We start from the raw sequence: 24,204 nt of genomic DNA on the forward strand, positions 1-24,204 counted from the left end.
GCACCCCTGTTCCCAGCCAGGCACCTGTGCGCTCACTGAGTGTCAGCTGTGCCTGCTTCTATACCTTTTACAGCTGCTGTTCTTGTTACTGTGCTCATATAATTAACTATTATATCCACTGATAAAATATGAATGCAAAATAGGAAGAGTTATGCTTTTTAAAGACTCATTAGAGGTGAACTCCTACTGTTGATAGGAATGGGCAAGTTAATTCTAAAAGGTAAGTTTCTTTTCAAATACTCACGTTCTAGTCTAACTTAAAGGAAATGAAACCAGAAACCAGTGCTTTTGGAGGTAGTTTATGGAAGTAAGCTGACCTGGAACTCAAACTGGTGTAACTCACACTCACACGCCTCTGCGTCAAATAAAGGCACACTTGTTATGTTTTGTGTTAAAATTTAATACTTGAAGAATTTCTCATTGTTATGGTTTTCTGCTTCAATCACCTTTGAAAACTAACTGACCAACCATCAATACCATTTCTAAACATGCCAGTTGAGAGGGTTCTTTTGTACTACCCACAAATCTTACTGAAAAGGAGATCCAGCCTGAGAAGACGAATGGACCAAGAGTCATAAAAGACAGACAAGGCCTTTTAGTAAAATGACTTAAAAGGGCAGAGGAATAAACTTGAAAGCATATTCTTCAGACTAATCCACTAACCAACAGAGATAACTAGGAAATGGGAAGTCTGTAACAGTTCCTAAGTCTTGAGTATCTTAGAATATACAGGAAGTTAGCAAATGTATCATGTGTAGCCTGGATTCCTCACTGAAAATACGCCATCTGGTAAGTCATCCACTGACGACGTTCCTTAGAAGGTGTTGAGTTAGGTGTTTAGTTTATATCATACACAGACCTGGAATTAAACAACCTCTGGGCTCTAACCTACCAGAACATATGGAGTTCTTAATGTTCTACTATGGATCCAAGTACCCCAAGCAGAGAAGCTACATATAAGATAATGCCTTCTTATTTCACACCCAAATCAGACCCCAAATGACTTTAACAAAAATTTGGATTAGTAAGTTTAGCACTGCATTTAATTCCTATAGTTGCTTTTCAGGGAAAAATAGCAACCTGGGAAATTTGCTTCCTGTAACTGGAAAAAATACATAATTCACCACAAGATTCTACCACTATCCCCCAAAGTTCTTTCTGAATGAAATAAGCAGTGTGTTTGAAAATATGAACAGTATAAAAAAATTCTCTTTGCGGGTCTGATTACTAACCGTCTTTCAGAGATCACCCAGTCCCACTTTCTTCACAGTTTTTTCTATCTAGTCCATCTTCAGTAATCTCTTTCCTTTCTCTGATTTTTGCACTATAAACAGCCTATGCTATACCAACTGATAATTCCGAATCACAGACCCTGCAGACAGGAAGAATCTTAAAAGTCATCTAGTGCTATCACTCATCTCATGCTTACAACATTTCTACAACATTACTACTAACTGGCAATAAATAAATCCAAATGCCCCAAGCAGACAAGTTATAGACACTGGGAACAATCCCAATACATATAAGTTGAATGGTAAGGACAGTCCACGCTTTCTCTGGACCATCCATTTATCCAACAAATATTTGCTGAGCCTACTCTGATGATGTGCTGGCATAGCCATCTGGTTCTGGACTAACAGGAACAAGAGAGAGTAACTCCTGGCTTTCATGGGTCTTCTATTAGAGTGGATGTAGAAAACAATACATATGAAGACACTTATAGCTGATAAATACTAATCAGAAAATAGAGCAGAGTGAGGGGACCGAGAGTGAAAGGGAATGTTATTTAAGATAAACTCCTCACTGGAGATATGCTTATGGTTGTTCTTTTTTATATTAATAATGATCGCCATCATCTTGTTGTACTGAAGGCAGGCACTAAATATTTCATTATCTAATTACCGTCAATTAACCTTCCAATAGCTCTGTAATATAGATAATTTTATCCCCACTTTACAGACGAGAAAATAAGGTTAAGTAAGGTTAAGTAAGCTGCCTAAAGGCACTTATGTGGTAGGTAGTGGAGCTGGGATTCAAAGTATGATTCTAAATGAATACTAGGCTCTCTTCATCATCCTAGCCTGCTCCCCTAGAAACATTTCCCTTATACTGAGCCCATGTCTTTCTCCTTCCCTAGTGGTTTACTTCACCTAGATCTCTAACTCCACAGTAAAAGCTCCTTCAAAGTAAGAACAGCAGCTCATATTGGATTCCTCACACTCTAGGCACCACTTGTAGCATGCAGTAAGACTGCAGCTGTTGACATGGGGACTGATTATGTCAAAGATGTGTTCCACATTTGGACAGTTAAAACGTTCATGGGTAGTTAACACTCAGGCACAAAAGAATGAAAGAACTTGCTGAGGCAGGTCAAATTCAATTGTTTTTGGCAACTTGAGCAGAAAAATACTTTGTGGTACACGAGGAGGCGTGGTATTATCTGCTTTTGCTAACAGTAGCTAGAATACTTGAGTAGCTACTGGCAGGAAAAAAAGAAGGCAACATAACTGGTCCACTGAAGAAAATGCTTCAGCAGTGGCTTCTGCTGCCTTTGACAGCAAAGTCAACCTCCCCGACAGAGACCCCAGGTGCGCTCACCTGTAGCACACGGCTCATCCACTGGAAACTGTCTTCCTCGGAAGCGTCAGGTCTTTGCTCCGCAACCACCACGATGCGCTCATCATAAAATACAGACACAGAAAACACAGCAATTCTAAGAGAGACAGATCAAACACATCAGGACTCCCTTCACAACCAGTCCTATTTGCTTTGCTCAGTTGGAATTACAGAGAGGAGACATCCCCACCGCACTGCCCAGGAAGGAGTAGTTTAGAAAAGAAAACGTCAAAATCATTACCATCAAAACGAGGACTCAAAAAACGCGTACTAAGCGCCACTGTCGTGAATGTTGGGACATAGCGATAAATAAGCTGAAGTCCCTGTCTTTGTGGAGCTTGCGTGTCAGAGACAACAATCACGTCGCGCTATACACCGGGGGACCGAGGCAGGGTGGGGGCGGAGCAGTGTGTGGGTCGGGGGGTGGTGGTGGGGCAGGCAGCGCCTCCCTGAGGAGCGGACATTGGAGCAGAGACCTGAATGAGGTGAGGACGCGAGCCGCACGGAGATCTGGAGGAAGAGGTTTCCGGGCAGAAGGAACGGAAAGCGAAAAGGTTCTGAGGTAGGAACGAGCTTGGCAGGTTTGAGGAACAGCAAGAAGGTCAGTGTGCCTGGAGCAGGGTGGTGAAGCAGAGAGTGGTGGGGAGAGGTCAGACCCGCCCAGGTGGTCACGGAGGACCTGGAGGCGGGGGGAGGGGTTGCTCTGAGTGAGGTCTCGGCTCAAACATCCCCCTGCTAGTGAGGCATTCCCAGACTCCCCGTATAACCCGCAGGCACCACCACCCCGTGTGTCCTTCCTGCACAGCACTCATCACCAGCTCACCTAGTATCTGTTTCCCTATGTGGTTACCTGCTCTTCCCCCAATGAGAATGTGAGTTCCCGCGGGCAGAGACGTGGCCTGTGTTGTTCACTGCCACACCCTGAGCATCCAGAACGGTGGCACACAGTTGGCACCCAATAAATGCTTGCTGAATGAATGTGTGAAATAACGGGAAGGCACTGGAGGGCTGAGAACGCCAGCAAGCCTGACCACCTCCCTTCCTTTCATCCACACATATTTAATGAACACCTACTGCGTGCCAGGCGCTGTGCCGAGTGCTGGGGATGTGACCGTGACCAAAGACAGAAGGTCCAGTACCCCATGGAGTTTACATCTCACAGGAAGCCACACCATTACAAAAAACTATACATTTCAGGAACTGCTTCTCTAGTGGTTTAATTTTTCTACTGCTTCAAAAACTAAGGGACACCAGGATTGCTTTAAAGACATATATCCATGACTGAAAACTACTGAACAGGACATCAATTACTCAAATATATGCCAAATTATCTTTTCTTGAGTTAATAAGCAAAGAAAAGAGGGTAATCTAATTGACTTCATCCATGGAATTTGAAATTAGCGCTTATGTACTATGTCAATCTCTACATTGAAATGGTAATAATTTAGAGTCAAGTAAGAGAACAATTCTTAGATGTAAACTCCTACAGAGTAGCATCTATCTCAATTAGACTGAATGGGGTGACTTCTGTATTGAAGGAATGTAGGAAGTTCAGTGTTTCAGAAATCTCTCCTTAGTCTTCAGGATTCAACAAACAGTAGTGATTAAAAACTGAAATACAGGATATGGTTACAGCCCCTCAATTACAGCCAAAGAACCAGACATTTTAAGATAAATATTCAGAGCCTGGTTTCTGCTACACTTAATCAAAAACAACCTAATCTAGAGCATCTACAGAATACAACTCAAATCACCCTACAGAGGTATCTTTAGATTCCACCAGAAGTGCTAACCTTTGAACTTTGTACTACTCACCTTCCCCTATAAACAGTCTTTATTGATTCAACAGCCAATCCAGTAGCAACAATGTCATCAGCATTATGTCTTCGACCACTAACCATCAGTAACCCATCCATTTTTCCAACCACGAAAACCAAGCTGCCCTGAAAGGTAACAATGATTTACGTAATTTAAATAACAAAACAGACATTTTACTTCCTGCCTTGAAATAAATCTCATAAAAACTGTAGGAAAGAAAATATCACATTTTATGGATTCTAAAAAAGTGTTTCACATCTCGACATCTCAGAATCAGTGGCATCTTACAATTAATGTGGTCTTAATAGTATATAAGAAGGGAATCCATTCATGTTCATTCTTTTAAAATTAATTAATTAATTAATTTTTGACTGCACTGGGTCTTCGTTGCTGTGCGCGGGCTTTTCTGTAGTTGAGCGAGCGGGGGCTACTCTCTGTTGCAGTGTGCAGGCTTCTCACTGGGGTGGCTTCTCTTGTTGCGGAGCACGGGCTCTAGGCACATGGGCTTCAGTAGTTGAGGCACGCAGGCTCAGTAGTTGTGGCTCGTGGGCCCCAGAGCGCAGGCTCAGTAATTGTGGTTCACGGGCTTAGTTGCTCCACGGCATGTGGGATGTTCCTGGACCAGGGCTCAAACCCGTGTCTCCTGCATTGGCAGGCGGATTCTTAACCACTGCACCACCAGGGAAGCCCCATATTCATTCTTAGGGAGGAATTTTATTTTATTTTTTTGCCGCACTGCAAGGCACGTTGGGATCCTAGTTCCCCGACCAGGGACTGAACCTGTGCGCCTTGCAGTGGAAGTGTGGAGTCTTAACCACTGCACCACCAGGGAAGTCCCATGGAGGAATTTTATAAGAAAGCAACTAGGATGTCAAATGAGCACAGTTCTTTTTTCCAGCCATGATTATGTATTAGTTCATTTTCTGTACTTATTCATGGATGGATGCAGAGGAGAAAATTGTTAGACCATTTAACACTGGAATTAGGAAGAGAGTAAAACAGTTTTAATGTGAGAATGAATGTCTCAGATTTATAAGGGTAATGTTTCCATCTGGTAATATTAGAAATAAGTTAATATAGAAAGGTCTAAGGAATTGTAGGAGCCTCTCCTTTCCAAAAAAATAACTGAGCTGCAGGAAAGTCTGCTGTCAATGTCCTCAAAGCATCGCTGTATAAATAATTCTATTATTTCACATAATTTTTATCAATAATTTTCCCAGACCCATTTGCAACAAATTAACTTTTCCCATTCATTATAGAATTCCTAAATTTTTGGACCATTTACATATATTGAATTATCTAGTAGTCATCTCCATTTGAATGTCACTAATTGATTTACTAAGCACAATGTAGTGCCATACACTGACTAGGCTTTGTAAGTAAGACATAATCTCTAGTCTCAAGAAGCTACTGGCCCATCCTTCTGTCATCCCAGAAGACAGAAGAAAATCAGCCATTTTCAACATAGTCTGAAAAGTCCTACTGTGGAAGTGAATAAAGAGAACAAGACAGTCTCTGCTGGTCCTCCAACATCTATTTTTCCATTTCTTTCACAGTAGTAGAATTTCTAGCTCGGCATGCATTTCAGCCTCCCTTGCAGCTATGTGTGGCCAGGTGACTAGTTCAGAACAACGAGATATAAGTAGAAGTGTTGCTCAGCAGCTTCAGGGAATTTCTTTTAAGAGATAGTAGGGCTACACCCTTTCTTCTGTCCTGTTTCCTGGAATGCAGATGTGATGGCTGGAGCTCCATCTTCGACCTCAATAGTGGAGTGGAAGCTAAAAGGAGCTGGGTCTCTGAGAATTTTTTGGTGCTGAGTGAAGAAGTCAAGACAGTAGGTGCAGATGTCTCTTTCTAGGAGAGTGATTCTCTTAGAGGTATGTCCTCAACCCCACCGTCACCCATAAATGGTGGGGAAGAAAGAAAATAAAATTAGATCTTTTCTTATAGAACTTGAACTGTTATGAGGAGAAAAAAGAGAGGGTAAGGAGGTAATTAAGAGATGGAGGGAGGTATGTGGCCTCAACTATGATAATGAAGGTCTATTACTTACAAAATAAAATCCAAACTTCCCATTATGTCATGCAAAGCCCTTCATGCTCTGCTTCTCTGCCTTCCTCACCGGCTCATGAAACTAACTGTGAGCTCTTTGAGAACAGGTTTTGTATCCTAATTGTCTCTGTAAACCCAATGCCTGTAAATACCACCTGCTGAAAAACAAACTGTTTTCATTCAGAGAATTTACTGTTACACCTGGTGTAGTACTGATAATCCATATGAAAATGATTTGTACACTATTATGGTTTCCCTTTGCAATTGAGGGTAACTTTTTCAGCACTCTTCTCACTTACTGAAATATATTAATCAAATCAATGCAACATAGGAAGAATAAGTGAAAAGAGTTTTGAAAATAAAAGATAATGTCTTAGTTTGAAGGAATAAAATGAATTTGGGTAACTGGAGCAATAAACATTACTCATTTTATGACATTTTTTACAGGAACTGCTCTAAATGTAAGTTAAGTGGCCCTGTAATACTCTTGGACTAATAAGAATTTGTTCTGTGAACTAAAGTACAAATATTTGGATCAGATGCACCAAAACAAATATGAAAGTGTCACTTACTGGCCCTACAAACCCCAGTAATCCCGACCGGATGAACGGTACATCCCCAACAGGAGAGCCTGCGGAATTCACTGGAATCACCTAAATGACAGAAAAAAGTGAAAATGTTAGCTTAAAAAAAAAGTATTTGATTTTTAAAAAGTCTTAAAAAAAAATTTATAACAGTAATACATGCTTGTTGAAAACTAAAATTATAAAAAATAGTGAATCCAGTAATCCCACCTGCTTAAGACATAACAAACATTTATAATTTGTTGTTTATCTCTGCGGACTTTTTTAGATTCACATATTAACATATTAAGAATTTTTTTAAGGGATCATATTATATATACTATTTTGTAACTTGCTTTTTCATATATTATATGTGTTTCGTATAGTATATGTATTTTGGATACCTTTACAAGTTGGTAATAGTCAATCTAGCTCTCTTTGTACAAGAGTTCTATAATATACCATCACATGGTGGAACGAGATAACATAGCCCTTGGAGTCAGATGTAAGTTCAATGTCTGTCTTTGCCACTTACTAGTAACGTGGGCCTTGGGAAGGTTCCTGCATTTACTTTATACCTCAGTTTCTTTAGCCATAAAATGGAACTCTCAACGCCTATCACAGGCTTAGGGTAAAGATCAAGGGAATATAAATAGATGTGTAGATGCAAGCACACTGCCTGGTCTAGAGTCGGTACTCAGGAAACCATCAGAATCAGCACTATTAGAACGTAACCAGTCTTTCTGGCTAGGTAGGTCATTCTAATTTTTCACTATATGAACAGTGCTTTACTGAATACTGCTGTACATATTTCTGTGCATTTGTACAAAAGGCATGAGTCTTTTCAATTTTAACAGGCTGTCCTACAAAATTATTATAGCAATTTACACTCCACCAATACCGTACTAGAATGTTTTTCCCATACTCTGGCTAATATTACATGTTACCAATGTTTCTAAACTTTGTCAATCTGGTAAGCAAAAAAAGAAATCCCACTATTATTTTAGCTGCATTTATTTATTACTAACATGGATGAATTTCTTTTCCTTAATTTACTGCCATTTGTATTTCTTTTGTGAATAGCCTAGTCATGTCTCCTGTCTATTATTTCTATTCGATTGGATTTTTCCCTTTAATTTTTAAAATTTCTTTTTTTACACAGGGAACAACTATAACAAGAGCTAACATTTATAAAATGGTTATCATGTGCCAGGCATGGGTGTAAATACAGTTAATTCTCAAGAAAACCCTATGAAACAGAATTAATATTTTCATTTTACAGATGAGAAAGGCACAGAGAGTTTCATTTGCCTCATATCAAATAGCTAGTAAGAGATGACAATGGAAAATTAGCTCTTTGCATTCATATGTGTTGCAAAGTTTTTCTCACCAGAAGCTTTTTTTTTTTCTCCTAGCTGCACCACGTGGCTTGTGAGATCTTAGTTCCCCAACCAGGGAATGAACCTGGGCCCTCAGCAGTGAAAGCAAGGAGTCCTGACCACTGGACCGCCAGGGAATTCCCTACCAGTAGCCCAGTAGCTTATTTTAAAATACACTTTTATTTTCTAGGCAGCCATTTTTAGATCTTTTGTTCTAGTGAAGTGTTAACCACCTTGAAAAGTTCTCTCAGGGTTTAAGTATAAGAATTCAGTAAGAAAAATATGAGAGACTTTAATTTGCAAAACCAGTGCAACAGTTTTCTTCTCCTCTTTTGGTTAGTATTTTTATTGTACTTCACTGCCATTAAATTCATCCTGCAGATTTCAAAATTTCTTCATCACTATGGACCTAGCAGCTTAGTATCAAATCTGAGCATTTCAGCTAGGCACTTGCCCTCCCAGGGGAGGCAACGTAATAAAATATTATTAGTATCTTCAAACACTGCTTGAAGATCTTCTTTATATAAGGGAAATGCAATGAAGAAAAACACAGATATATTGGAAACATATGTAGTCCAAGCACTTAAAAGAGAAATAAGGTGAGATTTAAATTAGTAAAATGTATAAAAACTCAGCAGAGATTAATCACCTGTGAAAGTAAACCAAGAGAACGGCAGTAAGCATGTGCTTTAAGAGTTTATGAATTGGTCACAACTTTTGAAGGTAGGCCAAGAATGTAGTAGTGATAGTGATGGTGATGGTGATGGTGGTGATGGTGGTGATGATGATGATGATGGTGGTAATAACAGACATTTAATAATATATATTATGCCATTTTAGGCTGTGTAAACATAGATGATGGAGCCTTTTTGAGCCACCACATCACATCACACATATAGATAACACTCTCCTGCCATTTACATCTATTATGACATAATTACATGCACTGATTTTCAAATGGGATGGTAGACAGATGTGCCCTGCCATATTGAGACTGAGAACCACTAGTCTAGGTTATAGAAAAGGGAAGCTCAAAGACTGAAAATTGGCAGTGGTCATATAAGCCCTGTCTAGTGTGAAGGGGACATGGCCCATAAACTGGAGTTCTCTTTTCCCTAAAAGGTACCCCGAGGCAGGTTAATCCCAATTAGGAAATACAGACAATTAATTATGCCTGTTCTGATTTCCAGGCTCACCAGGCAAACTTTCATTACAATTTGGCTTCACATGCAGAACCGCCTTCAGAAAAACGATGTGCTAGTTCCACTGAAATATGAGCTATTTGAGTTTTATGTATTTTCCTGATGTACCACAAGCATGGAGAATAGTGCCAGACATGCAGAAGGTGCTCAATAAATATTTCTCTCACTGAAAGACTGAATAACGGCAACAATCTGCCCCCGTGACAAGCCAGGTTTTCATTTTTCATTAGGAAGTTGGCATTCTGGTTTACATTAGTCTTTACAAGCGTGGTTAACTCGAGTCTACTCTTGAGAGATGGATCCATTCTCACTGCACTCTCAGAATTAAATTTTGGGTCTTATACACTCAAACCATGGCACACTCACCAGGGTGAATTTCTGTGAGGCCTCTTACTCTTTATATATGTAAGAGATAAACAAGGGCACTTCCTGTGTGCCAGGTACTGGTCTAAGCACTCTATAAACATGAACTCATTTAGTTCTCACAACATTCCTATGGTAGATACTATCATTACTCACATTTTAAAAAGAAGGAAATTGGGGCACAGAGAGGATAAGCAGCTCAACTAGTGCATGGCAGTCAGGGCTGGACCTCGGGCAGTCTACCTCTGGAGCACACACTCGCAACAGCTACGCTGTGCTATTTCCCATCAGCCAGCTCAGCTGCCCTAGTGACACTGACCTCACGCAACACGTTCCCCATGAAACTTTAACGTCACGTACCTCAAATGTATTTTTTGTCACACCAGCAAGCCCAAAGTACATCATGCCTCCTGTTCTGGAGCTGACACAGATTTCTCCAATTTCATCTGTTTTGCAGAGTTGGGGAGGTCCATCGGGCCTCACAATGCACATCATCCCTAGTGTACAGAAAGTATAGTCAAGGGACAGTCTGGAAAACCTTCGAAAAAACAGTCTCATCCTTATGAACCCACGAAAGTTTTACATTCACTGAGTGGCATTAAGTAAGAATACCAAACAGGAATGTTAAAAACAGACCTGATGCTACATAGGTATATCTGAAATTTCCACCTTTCACCCGATAATAAAGAATTTTTTAAATTCAGCAAATAAAAACATACAATAGTTGCAGACCGAAGCTTTTAAAGACAGTGACTTATTCAAGATGACTGCAAAGTCCAAAGAAACAGGTTAAATTAATTTACCCTTACACAGATCAAATTCAAACACGCAGGAAGCAATGTACCCTTTAACTTTCTGCCAGCCCATCGTCTTGGCAATTACAGTGAAAACCGGACAACTTGAGTATCGCTCAGTACTTAGCTTTCTATGTGAACAACTGTAACTGAAACACTCACAATTAAATCGTCCAATTCCTGCCGGAAATAAGTATGATTAACTCTTAGAGAGGCTTTGAGAAATTAAGTGACTTGGTACTAGAGTTTGGATTCCTGGTTTTGGATCTCATATTTTATCAGGCTCCACTATCTCTAAAGACGAATCTTCATGAAACACCCAATGATGCTCCTGAGCACTCACCCCCGGGCATTACATGTCCCACATCCTGAACCGTCAGTGCTGAATTTTTATCTTCAGTATTGACCCGTATTACCCCATAGCTCAATCCATTCATGGAGAGAATGGCTCTTCCCGGCAAAGGGGCCCCTGGGACTCCAGGCCTGAAAACAAAATAAACTCATGAAATTTGGCAAATAAAATGATACTAAGAGAAAAGTATGAACATGTAGGAAAGGAAATTTCCTCTGGCTACCACACACACAAAAATCCGCATTTTTTCTCTACCCAAAACATGCCAAATTAATCTAATTTACATGTGCAAAGCATGGTGAACTTTCATTCAGATGGAAAAAGTAAATTTTAATCAGTTGTTAAGAATATACTGGCTTGCAAGGGGGACGGGGAGGGAGCGGGATGGACTGGGAGTTTGGGGTTGGTAGATGCAAACTATTACATTTAGAATGGATAAACAACAAGGTCCTACTGTATAAAAAAAAAAAAGAAGGGATATATGTGTATAACCAAGTCACTTTGCTGTACAGGAGAGACTGACACAACACTAAATCAACTATACTTCAATTAAAAAATAAATAAAAGGAATATACTGGCTTGGGTGTACTCTCTATATAGGTACTTTGCATATATAAACTACAATCAAGAACAGTCTACTTGTAGTCTAAGATGCTAACTAAGGATTCTGAAGGGCAAAACAAGACAGAAAAAGAACTAATTCACAAATACGAGATGATAATAACTAAAGTAAAATTTCAGTTTACCAGTTACACTTAGGGCAAGAGTGGGAAAAATAAATGAGATGCTTCAAACTGCTTTACAAAGTCATTTTCACTTTCAGGATTACGAAGCAGAAAATTAGATCACACCCCTTGTCATCACCTGGTCCATTCTGCACATTTGACCAGAGTTGTAACATACATCAAGAGCACCAACATTCTGAACAATACCTGCGGATTGCGACAGTCATGGCTTCGGCAGAAGTAGCACATGGACAGATGGCCTCAGGTTTCAGACCGTGGCTTTGGAACAGACTCAGGAAGGCATCACAGGATGACACAGACCCTGAGGAGTTGAAACAGATCAACTTGAAAACTGAAAACATGATTTTCATTATTGCAGGAAACTGGTAAAGAACAGAAAGCCGACACATCTGTACATCATCAATTCCATGCAAATATTTTACTGTGCCTGTGAAATGGTTGATAGGTTTCAAGGACAAACAAATGCTCATCTAGCCCATGAAAGGTCAGTGACACTATTGAAAGTTACAACTTAAAATAAGGCTGCTCCTACCAAACTGCCCAATCAATAGGAGAGATGCACCGCAGGCAACAGGTAGCCAGTTCGGAAGCAAGCAACTCTTCCTGAAGTAACTACTGCAGTTTAGCCAGTGCGTTACTAATACTCTGGCTTAGTTCCATCCTGTTATGTATTCTCTGACTTGTTTCTTACTAAGGTCAGTCCGAGGTCTGTGTTTTATACCAAGATGATCACTGTGACTACTGACAAAAATCCACTGATGACAAAGAACACAGTAGTATCTAATGCTTTACCTGATTCTACCCTGTGGAGGCTCAAGATGTTTATGCTTGTCAGGAAAAGCAGGCAACACAGTAAGATCTCTAAAAGCTTTTGCAAACTCCTTAGACTTGGTGACAGAGAATTTACATAAAGTCCAGACACTTGGCTATATCAAGTTACCTTCTCATAGTTCTTTTTAGTTACATGATAGAGAAAGGACCTAAATGAGTGAGCATGGAGTGGTTTTAAAAGCTTACAGATCCATCAAATGATGAATGACTATATAAAATATAGTATATCTATACAATAGAATATTATATGGCAACATAAAAGAATAAAGTACAGACACAGGCTACAACAAGGAGGGACCTTGAAAACATGCTAAGTGAAAGGAGCCAGTCACAAAGGACCACATATAGCATGACTACATTTATGCGAAATGTCCAGAATAGATAAACATACAGAGACAGGGAGTAGATTAGCAGTTGGCTAGGGCACAGAGGATGGGAAATGGGGAGTGACTACTAATGGGTATGGGGTCTCTTTTGGGGATGATGATGTTCTAAATTCAGGTCAATGGCGATAGCTGTATAACTCTGTGAATATACTGAAACCACTGAACTGTACTTTATTTTTTAAATTTTTTTAAAAGATTTTTTCTGATGTGGACCATTTTTAAAGTCTTTATTGAATTTGCTACAATATTGCTTCTGTTGTTTTATGTTTTAGTTTTTTGGCCAGGAGGCATGTGGGATCTTAGCTCCCCGACCAGGGATCGAACCCACACCCCCTGCACTGGAAGGCAAATTCTTAACCACCGGACCGCCAGGGAAGTCCCCCATTGAAGGGTACTTTAAATGGGCAAGTTTTATGGTATGTGAATTATCTCTCAATACAGATATAAAAAAAAAAAAAAGCTTACAGAAAGGGGATGAAAACCTCAGACTACCAAAGAAAAGGATATTCCCAGACTGACACTGTAGAAATACTCACAGGGATTAGCTCCGTCCGTCACAATCAACATGCGAAGTGAGCTCAAGCTCACATCTCTTTGGTCCCGATGTGCCATCATAGCCCAGTGCAAGTCTCGGCATTTTACTAAAGCAACCTTGGCTATAAATGCAAAAGAGATAAAGTCAATACACACATGTTAAATTTGGTAGATATTAATATAACAAAAACATTTTTACTTATTTTAGGAATCATGATTTTCACTTAGAGAAAAATAAAAAAGGTTTCAAAGAAATTGTTCCAGGTGCTCTGAGGCAGTGGCGACTGACTGGACACACGACTGCCTTGCTCACTGTGACCTGCAGGCAGGCCTCGTATCCTAGCCAAGGAAGCTTCGAACACCAAAGCACCCAATAAATCTAATTCAGGGCCCAGATTCAGGCACAATTCTTAAGAATGGACATCAACTGAGATGAACTAGACAACATATCTGATTTTTTAATAACCAAACTCTAAAATCTGTCAAGGCACCAAGGCATAGAATTATGTCGCTAGAAGAGCAATTTGAAAATCCCTGAAATTGCCAACAGTCACATAATCAAAGCTTAGAGGCGGTGTGTAACTACCTTTGTGGGCATGTACTCTTTGGACCCAAGAGAGAGGGCAAGTCTTCATAACAGAGTAGGGTACACTAATTGTATGCATCTTATTCATTACATTCTGAAAAGCAAAGGAAGATAAAAAGTAATCAATACCTAATACATACTCAGCATTTTAAAACTGAACTGATATTCTGTTAACAATTTTAACCATACAATACTCAAACACATGCTCTTTGAAAAAAATTGAAAATATTAACTATAAGGTTGAAGCCTCCTTTGCTACCTATTCTCAAACCTGGTTCCCTTCTTTCCTCCTCAGAGATAATCACTGTTATGAATCTGCCATGGATCCTTCCAGTCTTTTTCCCATGTGTTTACATATATATTCATCCCCAGAGAAACATAAAAGTATTTTTAACATAAAAGGCATCATACTATACACATATCTACAACTTGTTTTTTTTTTTTTTTTTTTTTTTTTGCGGTACGTGGGCCTCTCACTGTTGTGGCCCCTCCTGTCATGGAGCACAGGCTCCGGGTCTATGGCTCACGGGCCCAGCTGCTCCACGGCATGTGGGATCCTCCTGGACCGGGGCACGAACCTGCGTCCCCTGCATTGGCAGGTGTGCGCCACCAGGGAAGCCCCAACTTGCTTTTTTTTCACTTAAATTGTTCTAGAGCTAAATCTATGTACATCAGTATGAGAGATCTATACAATTTTTTTGACCTGCTGCATAGTATTCTATAGTATGACTGTACCACAATTTATTTGGGCATTTCCCTATTATTGACAGATTTTTTTTGCAATTGCAAACAATGTTTCAAGGAACATATTTATACTCATTTCCCTGGCACGTGTGTAAGTGTTTCTCTAGGGTAGGTACAGAAAATTTGTACTGCTGAGTCATAGGATGTGTGCTTTTACCACTGAACAGAGAACTGCCAAACTGCTCTCTAACCCTCTGAGCGCTTTCATCATGTTTATGCTTGCCACATACCACAGAGGGCTGGGTCTTACAAAGCAAGAAATCAACGTTTCCCTGTCGCTTACCGGAGGTCCTGCCTAGACCCGTTAGGTGTTTGGGTAGATAAAGCTGAGTAACCTGAGGGGGTCATGCAATTTGGTGTCTCTCCTGCCACCCAGACCGAACATACCCAGGACCCCCTGTCCCCACAGAGACCCAGCCTGACAGAGTAGTTAAGTCTTGGTACTTAGACTAGCCATTTTGTTCACCACCCAAGTGGCCCAAAGATACCAAAATACCACTGTAAACCTCTTTTTCCTCCCTCCCCCAAGTTTCTAGCTATGGTGACAAACTTTTGGATTTCAGGGAAAGAATGGTGTATATAACTAATTCTTCACACGTGTCCCTATCTTGCTCTGTGTATCAGAGAGAGAAGATTCCCTCTAACTCCTCACAAGGGTTTCTTAACCGCTGATTAAAAAAAACAAAATGGGAAGGACTTTAGAAAAGAGCAAGAAAGCATGTATGCTCAAGGAATAAGGTTTTTTTTTTGTTTGTTTTGTTTTTTACTAATTTGAGGGGCCCTGGGAGAAAAGGGAAACCGCTCCTCTTCCCCATGCTTCATTTCCTACTCTTTCTCTGACTCCTGCAATGTGTGAGGAGATACTCTCAAAGGTTCTTTCAACTGTAGGATACTGTATCTCTTCTCTCTCCCCTCCTAATCAGCATGCTCCATATGTAGCTTTTCCCACTTGAAATGTCCCCCCTTCTACTTCCACCTCCCAAATATCTCTATATGGCTACATCTTACCCATTTTTTAGTCCAACTCAACTGTCACCTCTTCCATAAAAATTGAGGCCACAGCTGGGAGGAAGTCACCTTTTTCTAACTCCCTTAGGATGGTACCTGTTCCTCTATTATGGAAAGCAGTCTCATCTACCTTGTTATTCTACTCTTTCATTGCAGCATGGACTCATTCAAGACATTTTGTCCAATGGAAAGGTTAGATATTATTAAACACAGTTGCAAAGTTCCAGATATATTTAAGTAATCTTTTCTTCAGAAAAGAGAAGAGGTGACTCTCATAGTTTTTGAAAAATATAAATAAACATATAGCCATTGGTAGAAATTTTTTAGCTTTGAGTCATCATAGCAGATATTTAAAGGATTTTTGATCCTAAGTTCTCCTATATACTATTATGTGAAAGGTATACCCAACCACACAATGAAGAAAAAACAGAATTACATTCTCCTTTAAAAAAATTACCATTCGTATCACAAAATCAAATTCCCCTGGAAAACACTACTGATCTTTTAGGGGCTTAAATTTCAAACAAGCACTGAGTGACGCTGTGGTTACACAGCTCACACAGTGACCTGAATCATAAGCACAATTTACACTAAAGGCCTCGATTCTGTGTAGCTTACCGCAAACATGCCATGCCACAGCCCAGCATCCTTCTTAAAGTCTAAAACATTTACTACTGTTTCCCCTAAAATAGGAAAAAATAGGAAAAAACACAAGGAAATCATCTTTAGTGTTAAGTAGCAAAATTATATCACTTGCCTCTATTAAACAACTGATTTGGTACTTTTAAAGAAACCACTAAAAGTTCTCAGGGTCTTCTAATTACTTGAGGGTACCCTCAAATTGGCTGGGGGACTGATCACAGGGTGACGTGGTCACAGAAGAAACAATGAGTTTGGAATTCCTTGACTTTGGCACTGTCTTCGAGATAATAATTTTTTCCTAATTATATAAGGAACACATGTTTGTTTTAGAAACTCTGGAAGTTTCACAAGCATATGTAAAAAATTATACTTCCTAGAGAAAACCAAAAATGTTGGTGTATGTATATATCTATATATTCTATCTACATACATGCACATATAATCCTAAGCTTATATACTTACAATGCTTATATAGAGACAGATGCTTGACTAACAAAATTGGCACATACTGCTCTGTATCTAATTTGCTTCCACTTAATGATATACTGAAACAATCTTTAATATTCAAGAACATGAGTTTTAATACCTCAGCGTATAACCCATTATATGAATGTATTATATAATAATCAACTGCATTCGTTGGCATTTTGATCGATTTCATTACACACACAAACATATATATTTTTAACCAGACAAGAATGCAGCTCTGTAATGCTGCTATAATGAGCATGTATTAACTTGTTTCATCCTATGAAAGGAGAATAAAACACTAAAAAAATTAATATTGTGAAGAACATTCTAAGGGGAATAGTCATTACACAATATATATCAACGCATCTAAAGTCCAACAACCCAGAATACATTTTTGTGTTTTAATTTGTGTTTTTTGGTAGCAGAATTTCTTTGACTCTAACTCCATACAGCTGGTGGCAGCTCTAATGCATGGGGAGATGGAGGTACCTGACATTCCGCGACTAATAAGCACATGGTTTTAATTAGTTTTCTATTTCTGCACTCTAGAAATCATGCTTTACATATTTGGTTTGCCCAGATTTCTAGTTTCTTTAAATCACAGCATATTTGTGAAAAAGAAGAAAGCAAGCCAAGAATGTGTCTTAGAACATTTCCCTCTGAATGCGGTCATTAACTGGAGTCCAGCCGCCGAGCACTCTGCTCGAAGTCACACAGATCTGAGCTCACAGTGCAGGCAGTCACGGGGTGAAGTCTGACCTTCAGAATAATTGCAGGCCTGCGACAGAGCTTGGCAGTGAGACAGCATTGCAAGGCGGGACACTGTAACTCCCATTACACTCCCTTCTTTGCTTGTTTTATACTAGAAAAAAAAACACAAAAACAAAAACACAAGAAACAACAAAATGGGTTATTTCAAATGACAAAACTAGAATCCAAAAACGAAACCCCGAAAAGCCATGACGATGGGCTGAATTTAACGTTTCATATAAATATCTGAGGCTACGCACTTGGGCCCCAAACTCTAATCACACAAAGATAGGACTGGGTAATGTCAAAGCTCAACAAAAGTATGTGTGAAAAATTCTTAAAAGTTTAATTAGTTGTCAGTGTGAAGTGGCTGCTAAAGAAGCTAAAACAAACATGTGACCTCAGCTGTGTTAACAGAAGCACAGTATCAAATACACGGCAAGAGCAAGAGCTAAAGGTGTGCAAGTGTAGTCCCTGTCTATCAGCAGCTCCCGGCTGGGAGGGGAGACTGGGAAATGGCCTATTCACTCCTCCAAATCAATCAGCTATAATTTCGCTTTTACCTCGATGCTCCATTCAAGTTGCTTTTTACCAAGATCAGTCACATTTTTATTGTTAAATCAAAAGCACATATTGCATACGTTACTTTATCAGACATTTCTATAATATCTGACACCTCCTTTCTTGACACTTTCTCTTTCCTTGGCTTTTGTGATACTCCCCTTCCTATTCAATATTCTCTCTCTCTCTCCTTTCCCCTCCACTTTCTCTGCCCATCCCTTGAATGTTGGCATTCCCTGAACGTTCTGTTCTTCCTCTTCTCTTTTCACTTTAATTCATCAGGGTACCACATTCCTGATGACTCCCAATTCTCTACTTCCAGTCCAGACCTCTCTCCAGAGATCCAGACTCAGAGGGTCAACCCTTCCCCTCGAATGACCCGTACTCCTGTGAAACGCAGCCAACACCACCCCTCTACCTTTCGCCCATGAAAACTTTTCTTGCTGTACTTTCTGTCTTAGTGAAGGATGCCATCCATCATCTATCCAGTTGCCCAAGTCAGAAACCCAAGTGTCTTTCTTGCCTCCACACTCTCCAGAGTTAGTCACTAAGTCCTGTCTCTTCTATTTCTTACTGTATCTCAATTCCATCCAACCACTTTTCTCCATCCCCATCACCATGAACTTGGGCTCACCTGGATAACTGTAAAAGCTCCCCATTTCCCTTCTTAACTCCACCAAACAGATAAATCTTTTAACAACATATTTATTCTTGTCACTCTTCTGCTGACAGCCCTTTAAAAGCTCCTTATTACCCACAGGATACTTGAAACTCACTAGCAATGTCCTGTGGGTAATAAGAGGGTCCTAAGTGAAAACTGCAAGTTAATTCAGAATAGCAGAAGCATAGAAATGTAGAGGACAGTAGTTCTACATGAGGTCAGAGAGCTAAGCAGGGGCCACAGAATGAAGGGCACTTTACCTTTTAGGAAGAACCAATAAAGAAGACTGAAAAGGAGTGGTCAGTGAGTAGTCAGGGAAGCCAGTGAGCAGCTTTAAGGGGGATGAAGGGGTGAACCATGTCATCACTGGGAGATGATATGGATTGAGAGCTGACTGCTAAATTTGGTATTTTAATCGCCTGTTTACTTGTCTGTCATTTAAATGTACCCAGATCCCTTCCACCTTTAAAAGCAATCCTCCTTCGATCCAACATCACCACGTTGCCTCAAAGCTACTGCCCACTCTCTTCCCTTTTACAGCCAAAGTTATCACTACAGGGCTCAAGTTGGGTGGATTTTTTTCCCCAAACTTTTAAAAAAATTTATGGATGTTTATTCATTAATTTAGCAAACAGTTGGTGAGCATTTACTAATACGTCTCAAGCAAGATGCAGAGTACTCAAGGGCATAGCTTTTAGAGTGAAACAGATATGAGTTTGAGTCGGAGCTCTGTCAACTTTGAGTCAAAGGTTTTAGACAAACCTTTGGTTGGTTACTCAAGTTAAAGTCTTAGTCTCCTCAGGTACTAAGCAGGTTTAATAACAGCCCCCCACCTCACAGGGTACTTGTGAGGACTGACTGAGATAATGCATATAAAGCACTTGGCCTGGGCTTCCCTGGTGGCACTGGTTTAGAATCCGCCTGCAAATGCAGGGGACACGGGTTGGAACCCTGGTCTGGGAAGATTCCATGTGCCGCGGAGCAACTAAGCCCTGTGTGCTACAACTACTGAGCCTGTGCTCCAGAGCCCGCGAGCCACAACTACTGAGCCCGTGTGCTGCAACTACTGAAGCCTGTGTGCCTAGAGCCCGTGCTCCGCAACAAGAGAAGCCACTGCAATGAGAAGCCCGCACACTGCAACAAAGAGTAGCCCCCGCTCGCTGCAACTAGAGAAAGCCCACGCGCAGCAACGAAGACCCAACACAGCCAAAAATAAATAAATTTTAAAAAAGTAAAAATAAAAAAAATAAAGCACTTGGCCTGGTGCCTGGTATGCAGTAGGACTTAATCCCTCAACTGAATTATGTTATCAATCAGTCAAGTTCCTACACTAACATTCAATACCAAACCCTCTAGCCATCTGTTTCTTCTTGCTCTTTATCTGTTAAATTTGTTTTTTTTTTTTTTTTTTTCGGTATGCGGGCCTCTCACTGCTGTGGCCTCTCCCATTGCGGAGCACAGGCTCCGGACGCGCAGGCTCAGCGGCCATGGCTCATGGGCCCAGCTGCTCCGCGGCATGTGGGATCTTCCCGGACCGGGGCACAAACCCGTGTCCCCTGCATCGGCAGGTGGACTCTCAACCACTGCGCCACCAGGGAAGCCCTAAATCTGTTCTTTTCAAGCACAGCTATTTGTCCTCCTCATTTCTCCAGTCTCTTGCTTCCCATCACCCCCCACCACTCCCATCCCCAAAGCAGCAGAAAAATATCTCTGCCAGTAAAGCATTTCTTAAACCTCTGAACTTCTCTAAGTCTTTTGTAACTTTCTTATATGACAAGGATCAATTTCTTTGTTGTCTTTCTCTTGAATATGTATTTATGTTCAAAATAATTAGAATAGAAGGGCCACTATAGGCATTTTACAAGCCAAAAGATGGAAATCTAACAAACCAGGAGGATCTACTAACATTAAAACTACAAATAGTTAGTTTAAAATTTTGTGGGACAGCAATTGAAGCCAAAGGAAAAGCCAGAATGTACATCCTAGTCTCAGGACTTACCTCAATGTATGCTGGTTCTGTACCAGCAGGCGAGATGTGGGGTTGCCAGTCTTTAGGTGGCTTTGAAAGGTACTTGGAATCTGTTACAACCCATTTGAGCCGGGGCCAACCTAAATCAAACCCAAAATAAAAATTGAATTGCCTAAGCCATCAGGAAAGGAGTTCACAATGAATTGGTCATTTTAAATATCAAGAGACCAAATCAAGGTCATTTTATAATCAGTAAAATATCTTTATTAGTGTTTAGTGATAAATCACCAGACAATTATACCTTCTTTCAAAAGTACAATCGTTCCACATGCTAATTCCAGGCCTTGACATTACCTCAACAACTGGGAGGTCCATTTGGCAGTGGAAGTCCACTGAGGTTAGTGGTCTATCCTCTGTCTCTACATGTAGCATTTAGCTTTAGTGAACAGAGTGGTAGCTTTTCCAACCATCAGCATAAAGGTTAAGGGTGTGGGCTGTGGAATCAGACAGATTTGGGTTCAAATCGCTGCTCTGCCATATATTAGCTGTGACTTTGGGCAACTTACTTAACCTCTTTGTGTCTCACTTTCCTCACCTGTAAAATGGGGATAATGATGGTACCTACTTCATAAGATTATGAGAATTAAATAAGAAAATATATGTTAAGTACTTAGCTATTATTATATTAAAACACTAATTAAAGCACTCGGCTTTAATTTTTAACTGATAATCCAGGTACAAATATTACTAACCTTTAAACTGTACAATTTCTCCATTCTGGGTTTTTGGCAATCCCTTTAGACAAACTTCACTGGTAAGAGCTAAGGCAATACCGCAGCTTCCCAGCAAGAAGCCAATCTGCTGCCCTCCAGCATCCTGTGGACAAAAGATAATGAGCAAGGTAGGGGAGTGAACGTGAGCACACTGAAGCCCCAAGCCTGACACTCAGTAACACTCTGGCACTTGTGTGACACATTTGTGGAACCCCCTGATATCTGGCAATTGTCAAAATCCAGTGACAATATGTTCTTCCAAATAATTTCTACAACACAATGATTTCCTGAGTGCAAATCACATTTTTTTTTTTTTAAATCACATTTTATTAATCTGACATTGCTAACGATGAATTCCACCAGCCAAATGTGACCATTTTAGTGAATGGTCAGCAACACTCCTCTTTTAGATTGATCTCAGGAAATGAAACAAAAGTGAACATGGTTAAGTTGTCTTGACCTAGCCATACCTCCAAATCCAAAAGCAAAGCAATTCAGGTCAGAACGAAATAAATAATGTAAATGGACACCAAATGTACAAATTTACAATGAAAGTGAATGGACGGTTATACCCAGGTCCACATACTCCTTATTATTCTATTTTAAAGGAGGTAGATTTAAGCCTTACAGCGATAGCCGAGGAAGAAACCAAAAGAGATAGCCTAAAGCATTTCCATTAAAATTTCATCTTAAAGGTATCATTATGAAACCACATAAACATTGCCAACTTAATAATTTAAGAACAACCCTATGATTTCCTGACCAATCTAAAGATACTATACCCATCAACCAGAGTTTCAGGGATGCTACCAATTTTTTTATTCCTTTCAGAAAATAATTTTTTTCTTATAAATCCATAGTCTCCACCATATTTGTCTTCACCATCAACTCCCAAAAATAAACTGCACGAGAAAATTAGGGTCAAACAGCTCATGGAGAAATCATTCAGTTAAACTTTGACATCTGCCACATACGCTTATTTTAGTAGGACGGATGTGAGGTCAAAGTAAATTCTGTACCCCAGAGTAGTAACACAACATCACTGCACCGCCCTTCGACTTAATGGAGACCCTAGATGTTGTGATACAGTTAAGGGAAATCCCTTCTCAGAAAGGTTGCACCTATTGTAAATGTGGATTATCTATAGTCTCTGAAGCAAGAGTGGTACTTCTTATTTTAAGAGTTTTTTTTGATGTGGACCATTTTTAAAGTCTTTATTGAATTTGTTACAATATCGCTTCTGTTTTATGTTTTGTTTTTTTGGCCCCAAGGCATGTGGGACCTTGGCTCCCCGACCAGGGATCAAACCCACACCCCCTACACTGGAAGGCAAAATCTTAACCAGTGCACCACCAGGGAAGTCCCGAGAGTGGCACTTTTTTTGTTGTTGTTGGCTGTACCACGTGGCTTGTGGGTTCCTCGACCAGGGATTGAACCCGGGTCCACGGCACTGAAAGCCCAAGTCTTAACCACTGGACCGCCAGGGAATTCCCGAGTGGTACTCTTTATAAATGGTAATCGTTGAAAAGTCAAGTATGTCCCCATAACTTTTACGTGATATATAACACTAGAAAAATTCTATCTCGGTTGAAAACAGGTTATTTTCATGAAACGTATAAGTATTCATAAATAAATTTTCTACAACTTTCATGTTTTTAGAAAGTGAAGCTAAGTACCTAAGAAAATGGTCAGACTATTTTTTAATGTTGTAACTGAGTCAACTGATCCAAGAACCCAATGCCTGCCATGTCGCATCAGGCTACACTTCTCTAAATTTAGCCATGTTACCTTTCTGGTAAGAGGTACCTCTATAGGCACTGGAATCACTTCGGCCAGGAGACATCCATAAAAAGCCACCATAAACATGACTGGATCATTGTTGGGGTAAACCAGGGCTACCTATAATACATAATGACATTCAATACAGAGGAATAAGAGGAGACTAACGCTTTCAATGCCACTAAGTGATAGATTTATATATGACATTTAGCATGGACACAATACATCAAACCATTTAATGGCCTAAAGAAAATTAACTTATTCAGAAGGATGCACACATCTAAAAAGATCTCTGTCATTCCCATGATTATACTAGGCACAGTTCGGGGACTATAATGCAATTCATCATCATCACCATAAGAATTTTTCATTTAATTCTATTGGTGATTTAGCAGTAAACAACTCACCTTCAGTAGTAAGTTAATTACTTAGAAAACCTAAGGCAATTTACTTTAGTGCAGGGCTAAAGCAATAAAATTAATGTGATGGATCTCTCTAGATAGACTAACATATTAAAGAATAAGCCTTATATCTCTCAGAGAGAACCTACAAGAATTGACGGACTCAATTACCACCTTAGGGCAAACCTAAGGTTTCTTACTTTTTAACAAATTCATTGCATTA

At 39.9% G+C, this 24,204-nt stretch overlaps 1 protein-coding gene across 3 annotated transcripts in view; it reads right to left on the bottom strand.

Moving 5' to 3' along the window:
* The window catches only part of DIP2B (DIP2 acetate--CoA ligase B (putative)), a 235,873-nt gene that overhangs the window by 33,822 nt on the left and 177,847 nt on the right, over positions 1–24,204 (bottom strand). For 2 of the 3 annotated variants that reach the window (XM_024736531.1, XM_024736530.1), the window contains exons 10-22: positions 23,590–23,700; positions 21,781–21,904; positions 21,059–21,168; positions 17,847–17,949; positions 16,593–16,657; positions 14,223–14,316; positions 13,639–13,758; positions 12,072–12,186; positions 11,131–11,270; positions 10,354–10,490; positions 7,059–7,139; positions 4,432–4,559; positions 2,599–2,713 (exon numbers count right to left, since the gene is read on the bottom strand). In XM_024736531.1, coding sequence (XP_024592299.1) covers positions 2,599–2,713; positions 4,432–4,559; positions 7,059–7,139; positions 10,354–10,490; positions 11,131–11,270; positions 12,072–12,186; positions 13,639–13,758; positions 14,223–14,316; positions 16,593–16,657; positions 17,847–17,949; positions 21,059–21,168; positions 21,781–21,904; positions 23,590–23,700 — 1,443 coding nt within the window. The remainder of the gene's footprint in view (positions 1–2,598; positions 2,714–4,431; positions 4,560–7,058; positions 7,140–10,353; positions 10,491–11,130; positions 11,271–12,071; positions 12,187–13,638; positions 13,759–14,222; positions 14,317–16,592; positions 16,658–17,846; positions 17,950–21,058; positions 21,169–21,780; positions 21,905–23,589; positions 23,701–24,204) is intronic. The other variant, XM_024736532.1, reaches the window with a different exon arrangement.

The sequence above is a fragment of the Neophocaena asiaeorientalis genome, unplaced genomic scaffold (assembly GCF_003031525.2).
Source record: "Neophocaena asiaeorientalis asiaeorientalis breed wild unplaced genomic scaffold, Neophocaena_asiaeorientalis_V1.1 scaffold134, whole genome shotgun sequence".
Classification (NCBI taxonomy): domain Eukaryota; kingdom Metazoa; phylum Chordata; class Mammalia; order Artiodactyla; family Phocoenidae; genus Neophocaena; species Neophocaena asiaeorientalis.